Genomic DNA, 26,785 nt, shown 5'->3' with positions numbered 1-26,785 from the left:
CCAGACCAAAACATGTTACAAATTCATGAAGTTACTGACAAAGTGAATTGAGTCATGTTGGTAGATGTAGACTACCTGGTTGGGATCCGCGAAGCGATAAAAACAGATGGTTAGAGACCTTTAATGACATGGCTCAAAACCGTTTGCAATGGCGCAGGTGCATCCACTCTCTGTGTTCTCCCAAATTCTAATCTTCTGAATTATTAATGTCTCTTTTTTCACTCTTTCCAAATTTATTTCACTGGATTATGCTGCTTGAATAACATCTTCAAACCCTAATGTTTCCGATTACTGCTTATACTCTTACCACCTCTACCACTACAGGATTTGAATCGAAAACTGCATCTCTGTGCTAATGTGGTGTGGCAACTCGAACTGATGTACGTACGTACGTACGAAGTTCTACGTTGTTACTGACTGACTGACTGACACTTGTATACTGACTGTTTATGTACGGAAATTTCGCTGGGAAGGGGAACTCATTGAGAGCAATAAAACTGTGCTGCTGAAGTTTTTGATTTCAATCGCTTTATTTAGGACTCATTAAGTGAATATATCTTTATCCTATATCCTGGTGATTTTCACGCGGATACTCAAAATCGATAGCCGTTGCTTTAAACTGTAATGCCTTTGTTCACCAGGTAACTGAGTTTAAATAGGCACTAGCTAGTTCACTGAGTACGAGTTTTATTCCGTAAGGTTTATATTAACCCACTGTTACGTAGGACTGAAATTCGACTAATGAATTAATTAAAATTTAACAAATAAGTAATATCGAAGAGTCCGCTTAATATCCCCACTTGCCAACGAAGACTGACAGAATTTCTGTTCTGAATATCAACAACCTCATAGCATAAACCTTTACTGATAAACATAGTAACTGTTGTCTTGTTGAAATCTTGATCTTGCATATTGTGAAGCAATATTAAATTCAATGTTGAATCAGTAGTATCAGTCGATAGACAGTCATGAATCCACATTTCAACTTGATTTAATTTTTTTTTCTGTTGTGATAATACCCAACAATATTTGTCTGTTGGTGGTCCTACCGCTCTTAATTTTTCAACATTGTTTACCTAATTCACATTCGTTGAGAAATTTATGCATATTAATTCATTGTTTAGCTAACATAGTTAATTAAAGCACTAGAGTTAGTCAATCAGTCAGTAGTCGAGATAGGACCTGACACGCATACGCATCGGTCCAGGTTACGACACTATACATCAGCACAGCGAAAGGTAATCAACGAAATATGAAGCATAGGATAGAAAGCGATATAATAATCAGTTTTAATTTGCAAAGTACGGTTTGGCAAGAACGAATCTTATCGGGGGAATGGAAGGTTACATATGATAACTATTTTCAAATTTACAGAGTGATAAAAAATCAATGCAACTCCGCTACTGTGACCAATTCGACGCTATGCCATCCAACTCAAATGCTGTAATTGGATTTTTTTTCTCATTTTTTTCAAGATGCGGATGCAGAGTTTGTGTAGTTATGATCTGGTATAGTTGCAGTTTATAAGTTCTAGATTGATGTCGTGTAGCTGCAAATCAGTAGTCTGTAGACTTGCATTTCCCAAGTTGATTTTAAGTTCAAGAGCTCACTTGTCCCAAACTAATTAGATCAACCAGGTTGTATCTGTGACCACCACTAGTGTATTTAAAAGCCAAAAAGAAATGACACTTTCATAGTGTACTTAAGAATAAGATTGTAATATGCATATTCTTATTATGGATCCTTTTGTTTTCTTGCAGATATTTTGATTCACTCAAATATGAAGTGAATGCATCCCTTCTACCTTATGTGTCAATTACAAATAGTGAACAGTTAAATTTCACTTTATGGCCTGATAATCAATTAACAGCGGAATGGTCAAGTCAATTAGATTACAATATCACATTGAATCGTCTACCTTCATTCATACATGAATCAACTTATGATGAAACAATAAAAAATATGTTTACTAATTTATCACATTCCATTAAGAAATACTTTACATTACATCAAATTACTGTTTCTTCAACAAACACGGTCGTTTCTAATTTTACTACTAACAATACTAATAATCATGATCATAATAGTGAAAAATTGTCAACAGTATACGGAATTGGTTTGTCACTTCCTCATTATTCACATATTATTCCCATTAATGATCAAAATGACAATTACAATAATGTGAAATTACAGCCTCAATACGATAAAATACGTATTATAATTTTAGCCGGTTTAAATAGTAAGGAAATAATTTCTACAGAAATCGCTATTCGTTTACTACGTCATTTACATTCGGGTAAGTTTTTTTTGTCTTTTAATAGTAATAACAGTTAATAATAAATACATTTTTATTACATCCTAATGAGTAGAAAAATTGTATCTCTGACGTTTCGTGACTTGATGTAAGCTACTTCTTCAGAGTAAATTAATAACCGAAATTAAATTAACATAAGTTTATATAATACAAAGGAAATAATTATTATTATGTCAATCTAATTTGTTATAAGTGATTAAACTGCCGAAGATACTAAGTAGTATTATAAAACTGCTATAATTCAGATGCAACTAACAACTTATGATTTATCTAAACTAAGATATAAGGAAAGTTTTATAATTGTGGTTTGGACTGAAATATAGATTTTTCTAAGTGAAAATATTACCGGTGTTGGATTTATTTACGTAAAATTGTATTGCGACTGGTTCTGCTGTTGTTACGTTTTTACAGTTAGACAATATACATCATTAAAAATGCCTATAAATCTGTAAGTTATAATAACTTTTTGAGCTACATATTCTTTCATTCATTTACTACAACTTGATTGGCGTGTTAATTATTACTGGTTTATTGGTCGTACTTGGTGTTTGATTGAAGTAAATTAGATTTGGGTTTTACACTTACAAACAAGTAACTTCGAACTTAGTTCATTGAGTTTTAGAGTTGTTTTTTTCTCAACATATCAAGATTGTCTGTTTAAAGATATGGAAAGTAAAAAGTACATTGGGTCGAAAAATTTCTATCCAGATAAAAAACGCTCGTTTGGTTTTTACCAACTTCGAATATTTTTCGCGTAGGTGAAATATTCGTAAGTTTATTAAAGACCAAGTATATTGGGGAACCAGTTATGGTGAACTGTGAAACATTGATTTCGCAAAGTGGATCTATCCGAAGTACAACGTCGGGGTTTGTTTTAGTGCCCCCAAATGCCCTGGTACGGCCGAGAGTGGAGAGAGACCGCTCTCCCTCTCGAAATGCTTTACATGGCCACGCGTATATAGCCTCTTCCAGGGAAGTCCTACTCACTGCCTTCTCGTGGCGGGGGTGTTATTTACGAAAATGCGAGGATGAAAAGCGAATGTCCGGCGCTTTAACCGGATTCCAAACCAATGGTGCACATGGGCTCCAGTATCCTGCGGGAACAAATGGCGTATGAACCAATTGTTGGTCACCGGCTTCCATGGGACTGCATCTCCTCACGATGCTCCACTGCCTTGTGGATCAGACCTTCAGGTCGAAGGCTCAGGGAGTGGCTCCCTAACTAAACCACCTGCTTCGGTTTGGGCGCCCGAGCAGTATCACAGCCCTCACATATATCGAATGAGATCTGTGTGGCGCATATGTATTTGGTGCCTCCTTGTACCAATATCTATGTGTTAAAGTAAATAAATAAATAATCCTTCCGTTGAAGTAAATCAATCGAATTTGTAAACTATCTAGGAGTATTGGCTCATCTACCGTATTTATTGCCATACTTATGTCTCTAGTGATAAATAAAAGTTGTGATTGAGTTGCCATCTTAGTGAAGGGTAAACTATTCTGATTCTTTATATTGTTTCAGTTAGATGGAGGATATTTATTAGGTCTTGTATGAACCAGTGCAATATCACTGGGGGATTTGAAATCCTCTGAGTTTAATCTTATCGTTAAGGAAATGAACCGCTTGACGTAATAAGACCTCAAGAAACAATTGTTCCAACTAAGATAGCTGGATTTTGTCGTTTCAATAGATATTCTGAACTCAAAATAACTTACTACTAGCCCGCTCGAAAATGTGTACAATAACCTAGTCATGTACACAGAACTTAATCCTTATGTACATTTTCTTACTGACTATTTCATTCATCACTTGTCTAGGTGAATTTGATTGAATCTATTTTATTTTCTTACCTTATCGTAGGATTAACCGCTTCGAGTCCGGATATTTGGCGTCTTTTAGCTACTAGTCAGCTATTAATATTTCCATATTTGGATCCGGTCGGTATTCATGAGTCACTATTTAGTGTCAAACAAAAACAAAATTTGATGAATCAAAGTCAGAACACTTGTAAATTGTCTTCAGATAATGTTGATGATCGTTCGGTAAGCTTTTAATCTCTTTGTTTATTTCCTTTGTAATATTATTTTGTGTGTTTATGCCTACCGTCATTGATAGGTGGAAATTATTTTTTTAAATCCTTGATGTAAATCTAGAAATCTCCCCAACTATCCACTAACAGTCTGTATGTGTAATTAACTTTAGATTTTCAGCTATCAGTGAAGTTGTATAGTGAATGACTCAATCGAAGTTGCAAAAAACAAACTCTAGCAGGACAACTCTAGAAATTGTAAAAGTTAGTGTATTAGACCTACTAGTTACACTGAGTGTGGTGTGGAAATTGAAGAGCCAAATGTAATTTTATCTGACTAATCAGGATCGCCAATCGTCTTGTTTTATAAGAAAAGACTAAATTTTTTTGTTAATAACTGCTAATAACCATAAGAAACAAGGGGGTTTCCGGATCACGAAAGCCACGTATTGAAAAAATCTTTATCTTTAACCGGCTTTTGAATTAGCCCTACTTACCGACGTCCGATTAGCTATATCACTTAACTTAAAGGCGGTAATATACTCTGTTGATAGAAAGGGCTTACCTCAGTTTGAAGGACGTACAGAAGAAGTACATCAATCTCTTGATGACTCTTTACCTGAACATTACTAGTCTTGTCATATTTCACGGGGAGTATTGACTACATCAATTTGTACTTCTCAACGTTATTTACTTTCCAAACCTTTATTAAATTCGTCGAAAGTTAATACTTCATTCTACTTCTCAAGAATTGAAAGTCTGATTAAATTTTTCAGATGATACTGACAAAATATAAAGTCTTCTTTGAACATATGTCAATGTGTGAGAATAGTCAAATACATTTTCTCTAACCTACCCGCTTAGTTCCCGTTGAACAACTACTATCTACAATATTTCTTGATTTGTTTAATCATTGAAATCCTGTTTATATTAGTTCGACATACTCTTAATTCGTTTTTATTTATGTGGTTATTGGAAAAATAGTCATATTGTTTTCATCTTTTTTCCTTTCACTACAGGTTGTTATTGTAGCACCAATTGAAAGCAATGTTTCAGATTTTCTTCTTTATATTATTTTTTTATGGTGTATTTTGTTTTATACTACAAGTTAGTGTTTATTTTATGTGTCTGCATATTTGAATTTGTGGTTTACGGCATGTTCTTGAATGGTCTTTTATGGTTGCCATATTTGTATTTAAAAAGAACAAACAATTGTGCGCGTGCACCTGTCTGCAAAACATTTGCTATAGGGATGAAACATTTAAATTCTCTTTGAAAATACACCTCACTACTCGGTTGGAAATAGGTTTTAATCACTAGCTTATATTGAAACCTTCCAGTTAACGTTTTTCTAAATAATCAATTAATTTTAATGATCGCCTACATTAAATGAGTGGGTGAAACATTAAGAGATACTTGATCATTTTTCAAAAGTTTTAATAATTTTTCACTTTCTCAAAGTGATTCTAAATTTTATTAACCATACAATTGCCCATTCTTCGTTTTATCTACATGGTACTAATTAATGTAATGTTTAGTTCCAAGTGTTTCATTTCGTATTCCATTAGTTAGATTACAAAGGATTACAAAATATGGAATTATTTATTATACAGTGACTAGCTAATATTGTTGTACAACCATCAAAACTGCCAGAACCTTAAAATATCACAAGTATTCGTTCTGTAAAGCATTATCTTGATTTCAGCTAGACCACCGCTGAAAATTCCGAAGCACTGGACAGCCGTTTCGTTGTAGTATGGGATTTCTCGACAGTAAGCGTCCATAATCCTTCACCTGGGGATCAAACCCAGGACCTTTCGTCTTGCGTGCAAATGACTAATCTCCAGACCACTGGTCTGGCATCCAACTGCATTAATGTCTAAATTCAATCAATTTACGATATTGCGCGATCATTCTCTATTGCTTGTGGTAGTGAACTGTCTCACGACCAACGTGGTAGGACTCTAATGGTTATGGCATCTCACTAAAACTAGAGGAGTTACTTCTTGAAGCTAACCACTAGTGACTACCGATTCTGGTTAAAAAACGATAAATTAAAGGTGTGACCGCGAAGAAGCTTTTATTTTTGATGTCCCATGATAGCATTTAATTCCAAATGAAGCTGATTGAAATCAAGTATATCATGGTAGTGAGACATTTAAGAATGTTGCATAAACAAAGACTTAGTTTAGGTTAGAAATGAAGAAAGTATTACACATTGAGCAATTGGATTATGTAACAAAATAAAAATGGGATTAATATTAACGAAATTAAGTTAATTATTGTAAAGAATGGGTTCAATTTTGTATGTGGTTGATGCTGCTCAGCAGTAAGCCAATAAAATTCAATCAATACTCAGAACTAAATAATCATGAGATTACTTACTACTCACTGATCAGTGACTATACATATATACATTATCTTGATAATCATAATATAATAATAGAATTCATGTATCATTTTCGTGTACAATAACAGTATGCATAACTAGCGACTCATCTTTTTAAACTGAGCATCATTTAGGAAATTTCATATCGAAGTGGTAAACGTTTAAATACATTATTTTGAAGTAATGTTTAAATTAGCTTAGCCACGTAACAACATCTCGTACCACTGTTATGTGTTGGGTTCATCAAGAGAGGTAAACTACAAATATGTTTTGTTTTAGTTTCTTGGTTTTTCAGTATGATCTCAGTTTTACTATGATTAACTATATCAATTAAATGTAAAATTGTATCAGAACGCGTGAAACTGAACTTTTATTTATCTTTTTTTCATTGATCCATGTATACCTGTGCGCTGAACAATATTTTATTGCTGTGTGTCGATTTTTGCCGATGAAGTTATTTTTATGGTTTAATTACTTTCCACTATCTCTATATTTAATGATGAAGTTCTAATTTGTATTCCCTCCCTTTTTTTACTCGATTCTAGAATCCAATATTTAACAATGAAAAGTTTCAAAAGATAACTCGTGAATTTCAACCACATTTAATTATTTCTCTTGAATCTAACAATTTAACAAAATGTTCAATAAGAACTACAACAAATATTAATAATACCCAACGTAATCAACAACTACCTTTAACTGCAATTCACATACCAAGAGATTTAAACAAAGAATTTTCAAATACTGATCTATTTCATAATTTCGCTATTGGTTTCAATTCAACAGTGAAATGTTCTGCAAAACATTCATTTCATTGTAATGAAACATCACAATATATGAATAGCATTTGTATGTTTATTTGTTTTTTTTTTGTGTGTGTGGAAACATTGGTTTTTCTAAAGAATTTTCATTGTATTCAAATAAAGTGCATTTAAGTTACTTTACCGATTGAAAAATCTGTTTATGACAATTGATAATAATGTTCTACTTTTAACTGCTAGGTAATACATTTATATAAGGATATATTTTTGGCGAGACTATAATTTATGGACAACCTTTGAGCAACGGTAAAATCACCTTGGAATGTCCACCTACTTACTAGGGTTAAATGAGGGTTATAGATCGGTGTTAGGAATTAGGGGTAGGATTTACAGTTGAATGTTAGGGTTAGGAGTCAGATTTAATGTTTTCATCACGAACTGACATAAGCTATAATACCAAAATGGTACTTAGCCAAATGAGTGAATGAATTTCGCACCAGAATTTAAGACTCGCTATCTTAAATCTGATTGGTTCGTCCACAAATTATAGTCTCGCTGTCACGTATATATCCTGGTCTTAAATGTAGTCTACAGATAAGAATATGAGATTTCAGTGCTGGATTTAATTTCGAATTTGCCAATATAATTCTCAAGTGGTATGTTCAAGTTCTAAGGATTTTGTTTTGTTATAGATTCAGTTGTGAAGCTTTGATTATCTGTCCGTCTTAATGATGTCTAGAAAATAAAAACGGAGGTTCGCTGTTCAAGCATTCAAGTTTAGAGAACACTAAATTCCGTAAAATATGTGTATCATTGACATCTGGCAATGTTTAAATTTTATATATAATAGCGCGCATTGACTTAAGAAGCCGAGTTCCATTACATTTATCTTTATTGGGACTACCAGTATATTTCGGTTCTTATTGTGATTCATTCATGTGCACTATTGTATATAATACGACGCGGTTGAGGTCTGGCCATCGACTGCATCACAAATGACCTGAAATCAGTAAACGGTCCGAATAGTCAGCAAAATAGGTTTCTACTGATACATTAACATGGTTATCTACAAAACAGGATCATATGTCACTTGGAAAAACGCGATTGAAAGATACACGAGTTTTGTAAATCACTCACATTTCCGTGGAATTAAGGTTTGACTGTCTAACTCAATTTTTGCTCATTCTATCAACGGGATCATTGTTTTGTCGCATTCTATTACTCCTTAGCAGCAAATATCAATAATTCATAGAATCATACTTATCTTCAACTCGCTTTTTCATTACTTATTGCTTTTAAATGTTGGATCTATTTTCAAGTAATTTCCACAATGTATACTTTTATTGTTTCTCTTTATTATGTGTGTCCACAATGGTCTCCGTAATTACCCATTTGTTTATGAGAAGTTGATAAATCGGGCTTAACGATAATATATCTAGATGAAATGTTAAATTTTATTACCATTTACTTCGCAACACAAAATACTCACAAATTTCACAATATATGGAACTGTCTAAACAGTGGTAGTGTCGAAAAATTTTGTTACAGAAGAATAAATATGTTGGTTGTTTAACAATTACAGGTTGATATACTCAGCTGTGTTGTATATTGATTAGTTGAAGTATGGTGATACTACATGGTTGTCCAAGTGAAATGAAGTAGAGCGGAGTTTGTGTACACGATCTGTTGTTTGGTAGTTGGATGATTTGATCACCGCTAAATGTCATTAATACTCATTAATCTTTTGCTGTACATCATATGTGACTAACCCAAATGAACAGTCTATGTTTTTTCATCACTCATCACATAGGAATACGTGTTATAGGTAAAATAGACTAATATACTCCAATGACTGGAAAGCATGAGCTTTGTTTTCTTTTCATTCTCATTTCATATTTCTTTGGTAATTGTATTTGTTGTACCTATTTATTCTCTGCATATTTCCCTTTTGTGTACGTATATTTTTTCATGTTATTAGCATCTTCTGAAAAGCGTTTATTGGATTTGTTCGCTTCACCGTCCTTATCCTCCTCCTCTTCGTCGTCAGCATCATATGTGTCCTCTTATTCTTCTCCCTTAACTTCCAGTGATAATGATCACATAGGCGAGATCAATAATAATCATAATGAACCTTTTATTTTACGTCTGGGAACAGGTTGTCACCCTAAGCATCTATCGAACTGTTCATATTTAGATGCCCAACAATTACCGGAACTATGGCATTCTACGCTGATTAGTTTAAACAAGTTATTTTCATCTGTTCGAAATTGTAAGTATATATTAAAGATTTATGAATATCCATCTAGGCAATCTGTTTATCTGTTATAAATATTAGTATGTTTAATTAGTGGTTTAATGATTAAAACTCTTGACTTTCAACCGTTGGTTTGGGATTTCGAATATTGCTTCATTTACTTCTATCCACATTAGTAGGTAATATCACGAGCTGTTATGCATAAAATGAGCTTAAAACCGATCCACTTTGTAGTCATTGATTTATATGTATTTGAATGATTCTCAAATTTCTTTATTTTCCTGGTGATTATAATCCTTTATGTAAGCTTATTTCGATCGATATGCCGTCTTAAAATATATATAGATTCTGGGGAGGAGATGGCAATTGCACATGTTAGGAATGTATATATATATATATATATATATATATATATATATATATATATATATATATATATATATATCAGTGTAATGCATAAAACATACGTCCACAGTTTCACTCAATGTGCTTTCTTTTCCTGGGAACTCGCTTAACTTTAGTTACTTGAAGATCATAATCTTAGTATGGAATCAATGGATTGTAGTTAACAGTGGCACTCAGTATGAGCATTTTGTCCTATTCAAGATTCGTCAGCTAACTGTATCTGTATTGAAGTACTGATGTTCACATTGAAGTTCAAACTCAGCACCTTTCACATGAAACCCTAATACGTTATTCACTGAACTACTGAATTCAGATAGCGATTAGCTTGTTCAGCGTGTATGTTGTTTTATCATTATCAGTAAGGGTTAATCACAACTCATATGTGTTATAAAACTTGCGACAAAATGGCTATATTGAAAAAAATTCGTTCAGTATTATTGACATATGTCAACTATGACTAATCAGAATTCAGTCCTGAATATCCGTGCTACTAATGTCCAACGTTTATCAATATAATAATGTAATATATACATTTTTTAAAACTATCTCTTGTCTTTAATTTTATATCTCTATGTAAGTGGTGTCTTATGTTTGCCTAATTCTGTAGCATTTTGTTAATACTTTATGCGTACATTATCGTAAATTGGTTATCTTCAAACATCATTCAGTTGTTTAGTAGTTAATAAAATTATTGATTTCATGAAAATTTATTGTCAATTTTCTGTCATTTTAAGACGTTCTAATTATGTGAATAAGAGTATGGTAGTTTCATTATAAGAACAATGCACAAACTGACACTGTTCAATTCTGTCAGTTAGTTGTTGTTCTTTTTATTTCTCATATGTATAGACACTTATGTTTCTTCTAGATTTTTAATTTTCACGTTTATATTTCTTGCATAAAAAACTTCAATTAAGTCATTTAATTCTTTTTTACTTCAATATTCAGCTTTCATCTTTATTGATTACATTAAGATGAAATAGAATCTTACTTTTATTAACTGGCAACTCATGGAGTCAACCAAATAACAGTTAGTAAAGAGAACCAATAACGATAGCATTCTTGACCTCAGTATACAATACATTAATATATATATATATATATATATATATACTAGTAACTAGATTTCATCTCATTAATGACATAATTAAGTTTCAGTATGCAGGTTATAGAGGCTGTCGAACTCTTGTTATCACGAACCAATCTAAGTTAGATAACCATTAAAAACCTGGGAGCACTGTACAGTTGTTTCATCATAGTATGTGACTCCTCAGCAGTGCGCATTGACGACCCTACCATTTCAGGATTAAAACCAGGACCCTCGGTCTCGTACGCGAACCTCCAACCTGTAGACCACTGAGTTACCATTCAAAAGTGTTGATGCCTAACTTAAAACAATCTGCGATATTACGCGACTATCTTCCATTGTCTTCGAAGGATGCCTTCCTCACACCCGACATGGCTGAACTCTACTAGTCACGCTCCTTACTAGAGCTCGAGTTTGGGGAAAGGATCGTAGACACACAATGCTGAGAAATCACAAATTATGACGAAACAGCCATTCAGTGCTGTCACGTGTTCATTGGTTTTCTAACTTTGATCGATTTTTGACCTCAATAAATACACAACTAAGTGTTTTTCATGACTTTCTAAATTCATTAAAATAAGTCACGACTGGAGTTAGTTGTTAAACTGTTTGTCATGAACAGCACAATATCTTGAGTAAATTGAAGTTGAAAAAATATGGATCATTGAATAAAAACCCAGTAGTGTTAAAGGTGACATGATCACAACAAAGCTTCATTGTCTTGGATTTTTGTTCCTAACAGTATCGTAGGTTGATGCTACTGCTGAAGACGAACTAGTCATCTAATGTTCCCTGATTTTTTATGATCTTCTAGCTATAACTAACTCTCGTAGTGTAAATCATTGGATATTTAGTTATATTTTCATTTCTATAAATATTATTTTAACAGTCATTAAAGTAGACTATGGATTACTTTAAATCCTTTGTTTTTTCTTTAAATCACATCAATGCCTGATCTTTTATACGGCTGCTGATATTGTTACTACTTGTGCTATTCTGGAGTATGTCTTGGTAATATTAACGCACTGTGTTGATATGGTGTGACAAGTTCAACGAATGTAAATATGTATCAAGTTCTGTGTTGCATTTGACTAACTGACTGTAATATTTTTAGAAGTCTATCTTATCAGGAATCTTAATTTTGTACATTATTTTAGTATCATTCTGTGGTCAAATTTTGATTGAGTCCGGTCCACTAACATCAGATTTGGTAACTCGTTTAGTTGAACATCGTCATTGGGTTCCAGTTGCAAGTTCACAAATTATTTTGCAACCTGCTATGTATTTTTTTCAACAGTCCAATAAATCTAAGAACGATGGTTCAAACAGTAGTAATAGTAGTAAATGGTTGTCCGTGGAAATCGATTCTTCAACTGGTCGTTTTTGTGAGCTTATTCCTCCAGGTGGTTTCTTTTTCTTTTTCTTTCTGGTTACTTAACATGAACTTAGATGCAATCAGTTGTATATAATTTCTAGAGTTTTGTACAGTAATGAAATTATAGGACCTGGAACAACTGTGCATTTTATTAATTTTTAAAATTTCATTTAAACACATAAACATTGATAAAAAGGAGCAACAAAATGTATATGCTCCAAATAATAAAAATCGGATTGTAAAGGGATAGAAAAATGAAGGTGAGTATAATAAAAAAGAACAGAATGAATGGAAATTAGTGTATGAAAGTGGAATAATAATGGTAATAACAATAATAATCATAGGAGCAGCAGTTCAGTTAATAAGAATACAACCCAAATAGAATCTTTCAGTTACAAATGTTCCTTTCACTTATATGAACAAATTAAAAGTAAGTTAGAGCAGGACCACCACTAACTTCTCTTAACCATGTCTGATAACCTTTCAAGTCACTATGTTGCACCACCTCTAGAACACCAACTAGGGAGTTATGAAGAGCCGACAGATCCCAGTTCTGTACAAATTTATTTCATATCACGACAAAATCTTATACATTAACCACCTCTCTGCTTTTTACAACCAGTTCCGGAGTCCAGAAATTATGCATCATGTAGAGTTCGCTAGAACAACATTTGCAGAGCATGCTCAAGCCACCAAAGTTGGGGTTTCAAGATGGTAACATCAATTAAATTATTGTCACTATGCCTAAACACACACGTCGACAAAGCTTTGCATTACTAGCATGTTGTTGCCACTGAATGGATATCAGCCACCTATCGGAGACAACGATGATCAAACACGGAGAGTCACTTAACATCCTCAACTCAGAATGTTCAGGTTTCACAACCATAGAACAAAACTACTCTTATCGACGCGTTGTAGTGTAGATCCAACCTCTTACGGCTAGACTAACATCACGAAGGCACCGAAGATGGTCTAGATTGGCATAAGCCACTCTGACATTCATTATACTTGAATCGATCTCATCACTCACTCATTCCACCACTACCACCACTTACAGAGCTATACATAGAAGATGCAAAGTACATGCCATATCTATGGACACGAATCGTTATCTGATTGAGTACGGATAGCATTTTTAGGTATTATCGCAGAGTGAGGTCTGAAAGTCTTTCTCCAAGTAACACTTTCGTTACACACATTCATCAAAGCTGTTTCCAGAACGTCGTTGATGTCAACCTTGAAGAGGAATGAACAAGCCTAATTTGATACACTTTTCATCAGCATAGCCAGTCAAAGTTAAGGATACGAACTATTTAGGAGCGAAAACACTAATGTCAGTGGAAACTTCAAAATAAAATGTATAAAAAGGAATAATAAACAATGAGCACAATGTGTACTTTGAAATTAATGACGACATATTTAATAAAACTCAAGTACTTAAGTTTTTCTCACTGTAACTAATTATTACTCTCATTTCGTTCGATTCGGTCTCATCAGTTCACGTACCGTCTTGTCGATAGGTTTTGTTGTTCGAGGACAAATTGAAATTCACGTGTTATCATAAACGCCAAAATGTTTTCCACTAGGCCACTGAGTTACAATATCCACACCACATTGATTGTAAGCTTGTAATTTGTCGTTTAAGGGCCAGTTAGTTTATTGAAGCGAATAATTATATGGTATATTATGAGGACTGAGTAATTTGTCTGTTCACCATATCCTGATAATTATTTTAGGCACATATCTTATGTTCGCTGCAGCTGGACCAGAAAATTCCACTTTTGATATTGCTTATGAGCAGGTGGCTATGGCTCTTTCATTTCATGTCGATCGTTTTAACGGAAGATCACATATTCGTCTTGAAAGAGAATTGAATGAAATTAACTTTAACGGTCCAGATGATATCTATGATCACATGCGTAATCATACTGTTGAATCGTCACATTCTACATGCGGTAAAATGTTTTCGATTGGTCATTCGCGCTTAGTAAGTAAATATATTCACTGAATGATATATTTCAACAAAATTATATATGTATTCATTATTCATCCGAAGCTGAAAAACCCATTTCTTACTTGGTAATTTTTGTACCTTGATCAACTAACTTTAAATATTTGTTTTATTTGAAAATGATTTTCATCACGAACTGAATTTAAACTAGAGAACTATTAAGGACTAGGGAACACTGAAAAACTCGTCCTATTCTTGAATTTTTCATTAGTATCCACCCGTTATCATCCCATCAGTAGTCGAACCCTTAAATTTTATGCAGTACGCTAATAGAGTTAATTTTGAACTTCTTGGTGAGAATTTGATGGCTCAGAGAGAGGCAGAGAGCAAGAAAGATGTTATATCTACAAATGATGTGATTAATTCCACCCGTTATAGTTTCTCGTTAAATCTTTGGGAGACCTTGAACTAACGTTACTCAAAATGTTATCCTGTGTTGATATTATATATTTTTTCGTTTGTGTTTCTATTCCAGCGGTACTCAGTACCCTTGATTCTTTTCTATCTTATGCATTCCTCTTACAGTATTTTCGTTATGTTTATATTTTGATTGTAACTGATATCATTTATAAAAACTTCCGTCTAAATTTGATTGAATAGTTTCACAGTATTTTGGCGCCGAGTTGATGTGAGACATTAAAGAGGAAGAATGTATTTGTAAATGAATGTTTGTGTTGTTTTTATTGTTCCAGTTAATTGTTTAACATATTCAGACAACTGATTAGAACTGTTGAATATAGTTGCTGTTATTCAGATAATAAGAGATAGATAAAATGGAAAAAGGATAAATAGAAATTCACGTGTCAATATAAATGCGAAAATGATCTGCACTAGGCTACTGAGTTACAATATCCTCAATGTGTCTCCTATCCACTTACAACATCTTTTCCTAATTTCCTCCTCATTTGGAAGATGGTTTGTTCTCTTCCACAGTAGGCTGTTGCTGATGCTATTCGGCCAACGGACATTGGGTATCTTGCATAGACAATTGTTTATAAATACTTGTACCTTTCTTATGATGGTTGTGATAGTTCTCGAATTTCCAGCTCCATACAGTCGAACTGTGTTGACATTGGTATTGAGGCTTCTCACTTTGATATTGGTGAACGGTTGTTTTGAGTTCGATATCCCCTTAGTTCTCCAATCCTTGCCTTTACGTTCGTGTTTAAATAGAAGTATTACTTTATTGTTAACATATAATTCTATCACAGTAACAGCGTAATTAAAAACTTTTCATTACATTCAATACATTGTTCGATTTTACACTATTTTAATGTGCTGATTTAAAGTAGTTATTATAATTGAATGAATTCATGGTTTATTAATATTTTATTAAAATAATCTCACTTCAGTAAAACGATGCAGCTGGCTGAGTTAAAGTGTTTTATATTTTTTAATGTTATGACTTAAAGATACTCACTAGCATCACGTGACGAAAACACTAATAACCTTGAACTAACACCAAGTCCTTATTGATTTTTGATTCGGCAGCTTCTCTCCCTCCTTTGCCCATTGAGTCTAGAACACAGTAATCAGCTTCCACTATAACATTATAAGTAAAAGTACAATATGCTGACGGCGTTGAATTAACCATTCAGAGTTAAGATGATCCGTCAATTATTTTGAGCAATGTTCGAATTGCAGTGATAAATAACATGTATGTTGCTCTTAATCAACTGAAAATTGGCAATATTTGGTTCTGAAAATGTTTGAAATCGATGGAAATATCTATTATACAACGATAAAGTAAAATTGGATGGTGCTTAAGCTGATTTACATGACATACTTGCTTCTAAGGCAGATCGTGTGTGCGTAGTGTCACTCATTGCGTAATCAAGTGTTTATTGAAGCTAGATAACACATCCTCTTTCTTATTTACAATTTAGTAGCATAAAATAAATGTTCCAGAATGTTGTGGCGGATTTGTAGGTTACTTATTCTTTAACTAGTTAGAACCTAAATATTAGACTTAATTCTTGAACATCGTATCAATCAGATAAATCAACCCATTGTTAAAGACATTTATTTACTTAATATGTGCGTTATCTCAAGTTAAATAAATATTAACTCACTGAACCCAATAAATAGACGAATATTAGGCGATTTCAGTGTACTAAAGATCAAATTGTATGATAGTTTAGGTGGTTTACTGATACATTGATTTCAATATTTAATTCATGACTGGTATCACTTCATAGCTTATTACATGAACTGTTTTAATGATATTGCTATATTGTATTCGTGTAGCATATGAGATATTGTACATCGAACCATTACGTTTGAAGTTTTGTGATGTTAATAGGATGTATCCGAAGTTGGATTTTGTTTGATTCATGTTGTTATTTGGTGTAAGTAACCTCCTTGAATAGTTTATTCTTTTTTTCGAACGAATCTGTATAAATGACTAAATATTGTCATATTTTAATGTTAGCTTGATTACGATAGTGCGGTGTATTTTTATGACATAAATGGTTAATTTGCCAGTTATAGACTAGTTGTTTTTTAAAAATTCTATTCATATAATCCAGAAAAATCACGGTATAATATTAAGGGAAGGCGTAATTGTGTCTTTTGTTTATTCATGTTGTTCACTGTAATTCCATTTAATTTTATCTTATCAACCTAATGGATTATATTGGATAAATACTAACCGATAACATGAAGAACTATAGAGTAAACTCTATGATACATGTTTTATTTACTTCCTCTCATTGTGTAATTCTATTTTTAGGGTAAACCTATTTATGCATTTAAAATTGGTCCAAAATACACAACTTTAGAATTCAATACTGATAGTTTAAAAACATCTACAACTACTAATCCAAATACTATGATGGACTCTGAATTTCTTTTTGATGTGACCAATGATACATATCTTTCAAATAATTCAATGAAATATATACCAAAAATAGCTGTTATTGGTAATCTACATGGTCATGATCGACTAACACCTCAATTATTAATTCATTTTTTAAATTTTTTATGTGATAATCGTAATAGTCAATTAGCTGTACATAGTTTACTTAATTCTGCTATAATTACTATTATTCCAATACCAAATCCTGATGGTTTGTATAAAGCATGGAAAGATTATTCAATGCTATCATTATCTACTTGGGAAACAGGTGAAGCGTTATCATTTGATAGAGATTATTGTCATCATGTTGAAAGGTATATAATTTTATCATTATATATATATTCCTTTCTATGTTTTGTGAACAAGCGTCTCAGTCTAAATAATCTGGAAAAATTCTTTTAGTTCAATATCATTATATTTGAGTAGATGATTGGTACGACGCTAAGTTGATTGATGTGTCCGCATCGACAAATTACTCATCAACATAAACTCTATCCCAACTTGTTAAATCATTGTAAATTATTTGTTTGGTCTACAGTATATTTCATAATTCCGAATGATTAGGATTTTTCTAATATGGACAGTAAATAATGCAAACTCGACAATACGCCAATTGATATACACGTTGTTTAAACAATTATCTTGAAGTGGTGGAACCCCTGGAGAAATATATGAGTTCAGAAAGAGCTTGGTATTCAGCAAAAACAGTGAAATCAAAATTTGAAATGTGAAATAACTCTGTATGTGTAGTAATAGTCAATGGCCTCGACGAACAAAAAGACCTCAGCAAATTAAAGGTGTCGACAGTTAATCATATAACATCAAAAATCATTCAAGGGCCCCCACATGCCCTGGTACGGCCGAGAGTGGAGAGAGACCGCTCTCCCTCTCGGAATACTCTCACATAGCCACGCGTATATAGCCTCTTCTAGGGAAGTCCTACTCACTGCCTTCTCGTGGCGGGGGTGTTATTTACGAAAATGCGAGGATGAAAAGCGAATGTCCGGCGCTTTAACCGGATTCCAAACCAATGGTGCACATGGGCTCCAGTATCCTGCGGGAACAACTGGCGTATGAACCAATTGTTGGTCACCGGCTTCCATGGGACTGCATCTCCTCACGATGCTCCACTGCCTTGTGGATCAGACCTTCAGGTCGAAGGCTCGGGGAGTGATCCCCTAAAAAAAACCACCTGCTTCGGTTCGGGCACCCGAGCAGTATCACAGCCCTCACACATATCGAATGAAATTTGTGTGGCGCATATGTATTTGGTGCCTCCTTGTACCAATATCTATGTGTTAAAATAATAAATAAATAATAATAATCATTCAAGAAATATGATTTAGGCAGATGTTATTTAATAGTTAACCACAAAGCTGGATCACATGCTGTCTCCTTTCGAAATGAATTCCGAAAGACAAACATACTAGTGAAATGATTAAAAATGTATATGAATATCAGACAATTAAAACGATTATTTATGTACATAATATTCAATTATGACAGAATAAGAACAATAAGATGTACAGAATAAAATAAATTCAGACGAAATTATAATTTATTAACGAATCAACCAGGCATAAGATAACAGGTCTTGGATTTTGGCATGAAACCCACTCATGCATTAGACTTCTTCTTCTCCTTATTATTATTATTATTATTATTATTATATTTTGGGAAAATCTAGTGAACAGTGCCTAGGCTAAACACGAAGCACTAGATAAAGGTAAATAATCGATTGATGAGGTTGTAAACCACCAATAGAGGTATTTTAGATATTTGTTACGTATACCTAACCACTGACTACCTCAGTGGCTGGTGTTGCCTGATGTATGAATAGGTGGGAAGAAATCTAATCGCGGCCATACCAAGACAGCGTCCGTCCATGAAAATATTGATCACTGTGTGGTGTGCTACTTATATAGACATAAGTAGTATATGACGTTGGAAACAGAATGTCTGGCAGCAGTGAGACAGTAAAGAATGGAAACAGATTGCAATTTACATGAAAATGCAAGAACAATAAAGTCTGAGTCATTTTAAGACAATTGATGGACATTTTGCAAATTAAGCATTTACTTTATGGTTCTCAGATTTTATTGAGATGCTCTATAAATTTGTGTTTAAATACATTCGATTATCCCCACCGGTGTTCTTGTTCACTACAATTGGACTGAGGCACGTAAGCAGGTTCAGACTAAATGGTTGAGGTTCAAGTGATTATTGTAACCAGTGTGTTATAACTTGTCGTTAGAGACTTTGAATGACGTGGTCAAAATCGTTCACAATGAGTTAGGTGCATTCACTCCTTTTCTTCCTTTAGATCCCGTCCTTTTAAATTACCTTATACTTTTTTTTAATCTTCCCTACTACTACCGATACTTTTACAACGCCTAGTACTCTGGAATTTGTTCTGAAATGATTCTATCTCGCCGTTCTAATGAAGTGTAGCAATTTGAACCGATGCACGTGTGTTAGGTTCTATGATGAGTAGAAAGGACTGAGAAGTGAAATCTCTGGCTTGGTTTTACATGATATCATTCTGTGCATCTTATTCACTCACCAAATACTGATCACTTTCTTATATCAGCTAGTAGTATAAAGTACCTGGGCACACAAAAATAGTGCTAGTTTGGTGAATGCCTTTTATCTGTTTAATGAAGATATCAAGGCAGCACGCTACCATGTAAATCCTGGACTATTCATTTCAAGAAGATAATAGAATTGCTATAATTTGACATTCATTGGAATTTTCCAGGAAAAAAAGCACCATGAATTCTTATTCTAGAATGTCAATGCTTTAAATCATACTAGTGATTCTCACACAATCTCTATTAATATCATAATCGCTATCACCAGTATCAACAAATAAATTACGTAGTGTTTCTTCACTTTTTTTAAAATCTTCCTAACTTGAATAGAAAGTAAAGGCTGGAATACTATCCAGGTGCCCAAACTGAAGCAGGTGGTTTTTTTAGTAAGCTACTTCCCGAGCCTTTGACGTAGAGGCCTAATCCAGAAGACAAGGGAGCAACGTTAGGAGATGCAGTCTTATGGTAGCTGGTGACCAACAATATGTCTACGTGCCATTTGTCCCTTCAGGATCCTAGAGCCCATGTGCACCAACTCCGCTAGATAGGTCCTCCATATCCACCAACCCGGTTAAGGCGCCGAACATTCGCTCTTCGTCCTTTTAATTTCGTAAACAACACCACCATGAAAAAGCAGTCAGTAGGACTTCCCTGACACTGACTATATAGGTCTGGCCATGTGAGAGCGTTTCGAGAGGGAGAGCGGATTGTCCCCACCCCCGACTGTCCCATTGATTATAACTAACTAACTACGCCATATTGTTGATCGTTTATATCTTGATTTCATCAAAAATATATTTAAATGTTTTAATTAAGTTATCGTATAGTTACTGATAATTGTTTTCTTTGTTGAATCTCATTTGATTGTTTTTATTTATTTGCGTTTATTGTCAATCTCGTCAAGCTCTTCCAGTAGCAGTAGAAAATTGTTGACTGGTTATACGAATGAAGCTGGCATAGATTTATGGGAACAATTGATTAGTAAGTGTATCGTTAATGATTGTACATAACTGACCATTTTTGTACTCATTGTAATAATTGTAAATTAAAATATTTATATCATTAAAAATGATGAAATTATTCACCTATTCAAGGTGAACGACTTGGCGTGTAAAATTTTAAAAGTTGATTTATTATTTTCATTTCTTGTGGTCAATTTTAGCTAATTAGATTTTTCGAGTATGATTTTCCCAGATTTAAGATGGTGGTTGGAGTTAGTCTACAGGATACCCTGCACGACCTAGATTCCGTGCTATTTGACACTCATCAGCAGGACTTACCCGACACTATGCTACCTAGTTTCACTGACTGATACGTTGCCACTGAGTTATTCGGGCCGTGACTGAACTCCGGTAGGACTGAGATATATTTACAATTGGTTGATCATTGAGTAATGACCACTGCCATTTATGTGGCAACGTCTCTGATTGTGAAGCTGGGTGACCCTGAATCGAATCCGTCATGGAGCACCAGTCTTCTTGAGATTTACAGGTATACCTTGTTGACGAGCTTCTGACAGTACGAGACCTTGGTTCAGGGTTTCCTGTCGACTACCTCCAACCATCACCTAACATCTCAACATAGGAGAATGAATGTTGAGTTAGCTGAACTAGTGACCATACTGCAACTCGATTGGTAGAATTCAATCAGCACTAAAAAGGACATGACATATGTGACATTAGTGACCACTCAGTGACCAAGTAATTGTAAATCATTTTCCAGATTTCCATTTGATTAGATTTCAGTATCAGAGGCAAAATTACTCTGATATTTTACTATTTAAATTTATCAATCAAACTATGTGAAGTTATTTTTAGTGACTGAGCGATAAACATAAAAAAACCTGCTTGATAGAAGTTGACGGTGATTCCTTTAAAAATTCTTCAGGAATGAGAAAAAATATCTAAAATCGTTTGGTTCATCAAGGTTGTTTGTAAACTGAGAAAAATTTAGAAAACGATTCAATTTTACTTTGTTAAACCTAATTGGACCACTGTCAACATTTTTAAGATCACTCTTGACATCTTTTCTCGATGTGTATAGGATCTCAAGGTCATCTCTGATAGTACCCTTGCTTTCTATATATAGTTAGTTTTTCAAAATAGGGTTTCTTCTATATTTCCCACCTTGTTTTCTGTTCATTGTCCAACAGTCAAAGGTTTTGAGAAACCAAGAATTCTTTATTGATTCAGTGTCTAGAACGTTCGGTGCACACGATGTATGACTGCTAACTATTAGTTGGATTATAACTCCGTAGTTTATGCACTTGATTATCAGTTTGGTTTACATATCCCGTTCATATCTCCAGTGGTCACTGAGGTTAGCGACTTCACAACATACGTGATTGTTTAAGTTCTATTAGCATCAATGAACTAGACTACATGAAGTTGGGCAATATAATGTGGTTATTCAACGTTTTATCGATTCCATTTGTAAAAACGTAATCGATAAAGTATAGTTTGTTAAGGAACTTTTGTTATCAGACGTTTTACGTTCCTTTATTACATTGTATGGTTCTGTAACCTTAACTCAGTAGGGGTCTATCGCATTCTATGAAATATTTTTAATCTAATCTTTTCTGAATCCTTGCGATTATTTGTAACCTGTTCCAGATGGATTATTGACAATGAATTTTAATCTATTTGAAACTCAAACGTTGTATATAAACAACACAGGATGTGAAATAAATGAGTGTCTAATTTGACATACATCAATGCTGTGATCATAAAAGAAGGAGAATTAAATAGATGCCAATAACATCTTTGTCGATATAAATTAGAACAATTATAGAACCTTAAAGGAAAATCAAGAAATTAATTGGTCCATCCAAAAGCAACCAATTTTGAAATTAATATCATCGATTGTTCATCGTTTCAAATGTTCCGACAGTAATCCTTTTACCACCCTATACAGCTCACTAACTTTATGTATTAATATTAGATCTTGTCTAACTCATCGTTAACCATTAAAAAAAAACTAATTTAGCGTCTAACGAGCATAGCAATATGGAGAGTAGTAGTGATAGTACATATCTAGATTTATGTAACGTGGATTGTAGTGATTTTAGTGAACCAAAACTTTAACTGTTAAATTCACTCAAGTTTTCAGATCAAACGCACACTTGTACACAAATAAGAGAAGTGATCTTGGCTTTCAATCGCTTCAGAGTTAAACTTTATGTTTCCTCATTCCTGTTATTTGTCTTCGATTTTTTTAAAGGGTTTATATATATATATATATATATATATATATATATATATATATATATATATATAATCAATTTTAGAGAGGAATACTAATAGTAGTTTCAGTATTGCCGTTAAACAGTGTTTTATGTTGTTTATTCAAGGTTTAACCGGAAGTAATTTAACAGATAGTCATCATTGGTGGTGGGAATCCAAATCGAAATTAGAGTTTGCTTACAAATCACTTGAACCAGAGAATATAGCTCTTCTTAAATGGTTACAGTTGTACCAAGCAAATTCCATCATAAGTTTTCCAACTGATCAACTATCTGATATTAATTATGATACAGGCAAGTTATCTAGTTTCAGAATCTTTTTGAAATATGTGTAGTGATTGCCCTGATACATTTACTAAAGCTGTTTATTTATTTGATTTTGATTTTGAAAGCTTATCACTTTTGGTCGACAATTTGCTAGGCATATGCATGTAGACCTCCTGATCGGTTTTATTTACAACTTAATGTCTTATCCGAAACGTATCAACTGAATATATCGTCGTTTGATGCATTTTTCTTATATGTTTGTATCATCTTTCATTGAGAATGATTAACTAGTTCTTGAAAATTTTCACAGAAAATTATGAATAGATGGCTTGGTGCTTAAAACTTGACTTTCAACTACTCCGTCTTAGGTTTAAACCAAGCTTTATCTGCTTCGGTTTGGATAGCTAGGTACTTTGACGAATCCTTAAAGCTAAATGAGTGCATAAACGTATATTTAATAAATGAGTTACATGTAATAAGATCGGTAGAAAGTATTGGTTTCTTTCATTTTAGTAATCTTCCATAAGTATGTATGTCGGAAGTTCCTGCTTCTCTAAAACTCTATGTTATACCGTGTAATACTGTGGTTAACAATATAACTTCAAAGTCTGTGAATAGTCAGTTGGTTCTCCATTAGAACATGTTTTGTCATTATGTATTGAATAGTCTCATAATACTATCTTTAATAATGACGTTTTTTGTATTTTTGTGGGTCCAAAATTTGATTTTAAAGTTTTCCTGTTCACTTTTTTATTCAGTCAGTGAATATTGTTGTTTATGCTCGTCATTCAAGCCTAATCGTTATAGAGTTCGGCACGAAAATATATGTTAGCTGAAGTGGTCATACCACATTCTTACTATGGGATGAATACTTCGGCGTGTATTCGTTACGAGTATTATGATCACTTGTAAAAGTATATATATATATATATATATAAACTAAATAGGTTGATGGCGACCTCTAAAACGCTAGTACGTGTTTTAATCTCTGTGACAGTATGAATTTGATCGGGTTTATTTGATACTTTTCACTTATGAATAATAACAATGAAATTAGATCAATTCAAGTTTCCTATTGATTAATTCTTATATTACATCATATCCATATGTTGAGCTGTAATGATCTCATTGATCAACTATAATTCTTAGTATTAAAATTGTACTCACTGGTTTATTTTAGATCCTACTGAATCTGCTTATGGTCGTGATCTTTTATCGGAAAGTTATAATTGGCTACGATTTCTTGGTAAACTACTCTCTCCTAGCTTTCATCGTCCATCTGCTATGTGTACACTAATTCATTCAATATCTTCAGAAACATTTCCAAAAATTTCTGATCGACGTCGTAGACCCAGTGATTTTCGTATCCAATATGTTAATCCAAAAAAATCCATAAATAAATTTGCTAAATCAGCTGCCCTATCACTTGGTTTAATTTCTATGAATCCAAAATTAGCTTTAGAAGAAACTGAACATTTTCAATTACAGTCAAGTTTATCATTTTCACCACCATTACCAATCATGATACCATCAAGTATTGGTTTGACACTTTGTCCAGGCTGTTTTTCTCCTAGTCCATCAGGTGTTGCACGTATATGGGCAGATTATAGATTTCCAAGTTTAATGGCTGGTTTAATTGAGCATACTAGTTTAATTGGACTAGGAAGTTTAGGATTAATAGGTCATGTTCGTGTAAGTCTGTTATTACATTGATAAGTTATTGAATTTATATTTCAATTTGCAGTATTTTTATCTTTATTGAAATATAGAAGTACCATTTTTTCCCTTCGAGTTTATCTATTTATTTAATTCTTGTAAAAGAACTAATATGAAACTCAATAACACTGATCTAGCGATGGAATACTTCCAACCTTTGTTACTTGCTTAATTTCTATATGGAAAGTAACGAAGGTTTTAGGTTCGACCTATAGTGAGGTTTTGAATACTTACTGAAGAGGAGTTCCATATCAGCACAAAATAACTATACAACAACTTCGTGTTTTCAAAATGGTGGTCTAGTTCAAGTTATTTCATGATGTAAACCATAAAATGCAACAATCTTCATAAAAACCTTATACAGTAATAATTAAAATGCTGCCTATAGTTCATATAAATTATGTTTAATGACGAATCAGTTCACTGAGTTTGATAGTCATATGGATGCTATTCAATAACTTTTAGCATGATTCTAGTCGAATCCACTCCCCGATGTCTGAAATAAATGATAACTCCACTCTGTTGATATTGAATTTAATGATGCGATTTTATAAACCGGATGCCTGTTTTCTTCTTCAAATAATTCTAGCGTGGTGCTAGCCTGTAAGCTACTGAAATATCGTGGATTCGAGTCATGTTAATAGGTGACAGATTGTTGTATTCTAGTTTGATTTTTGCCAAACAAATACTTATCTATTCATTCAACCAAATGACTACTTGCATTGAGTTTAGGAACAGGTAGTTAATCATAAATTTCTGTATACTTCAATAGTATAAAACAGTTACAAGATATAATTTATTTGTTTGTCAACTGATTGAATAGGATTTACGTAGATCATATTTCACTCTTAAGTCAATGTTGTTCACTCGCTTAAAGCTTAAAAGTCTCTCTCTATGGCAGTGAACTACTTCATTATCATGCATATTATTCGAATATACCATAAGATTGGTAGAAAGACAAGTTTTATTTTAAGGAATGCAGTACCGCATTTGAAGTGATAGCTGCATGTTTCAATACCTCATTTGGATTACTTATATCTTAGGCTTTGAAGTTGTTAGAGAATTTTTCATCATCACATCTATCTTTCGAACAAAATTGTAGGTATATCCAAATAGCTTTGTAAAATCCCAACTATCCTTTTCTATAATTAGACGCATTGGGAGTAAAAAGGGTTAAGATGTTTTCGTCATGTAGCAGTAGCATAGATTAAGGGCCCATGATTCTTAGAATAGTGTTTAATCTTCCTCCTGTAGGACGTAACACTTGGTGTAAAATTCTAATTTTTAAATGTAAATATGTTACATATGAGTGACGATTGAAATTCTAACGTACTAGCACTGATAGGCTTCTGTGTAACAAGACTCCAATTTTAAACTGTGAAAAATTATTTAACATTAGTATAAATGTGTTGGGATATTCGGGAAAATGTCCCAAAAATTATTCTGTTAAGTCTAACGCTATCCTTGAACTTGAAATGGTGTTG

General features: G+C 33.3%; 1 protein-coding gene across 1 annotated transcript in view; it reads left to right on the top strand.

Moving 5' to 3' along the window:
- The window catches only part of MS3_00010665 (uncharacterized protein), a 50,482-nt gene that overhangs the window by 16,945 nt on the left and 6,752 nt on the right, over positions 1-26,785 (top strand). The window contains exons 8-17 of the mRNA XM_051219060.1: positions 1,761-2,296; positions 4,176-4,357; positions 7,279-7,582; positions 9,473-9,763; positions 12,398-12,643; positions 14,355-14,605; positions 17,361-17,800; positions 20,982-21,058; positions 23,427-23,612; positions 24,766-25,277. Of these exons, the coding sequence (XP_051069825.1) occupies positions 1,761-2,296; positions 4,176-4,357; positions 7,279-7,582; positions 9,473-9,763; positions 12,398-12,643; positions 14,355-14,605; positions 17,361-17,800; positions 20,982-21,058; positions 23,427-23,612; positions 24,766-25,277 (3,025 nt within the window). The remainder of the gene's footprint in view (positions 1-1,760; positions 2,297-4,175; positions 4,358-7,278; positions 7,583-9,472; positions 9,764-12,397; positions 12,644-14,354; positions 14,606-17,360; positions 17,801-20,981; positions 21,059-23,426; positions 23,613-24,765; positions 25,278-26,785) is intronic.

The sequence above is a fragment of the Schistosoma haematobium genome, chromosome 3 (genome assembly GCF_000699445.3).
Source record: "Schistosoma haematobium chromosome 3, whole genome shotgun sequence".
NCBI lineage: Eukaryota > Metazoa > Platyhelminthes > Trematoda > Strigeidida > Schistosomatidae > Schistosoma > Schistosoma haematobium.
This window is presented reverse-complemented; position numbering and strand designations above follow the sequence as displayed.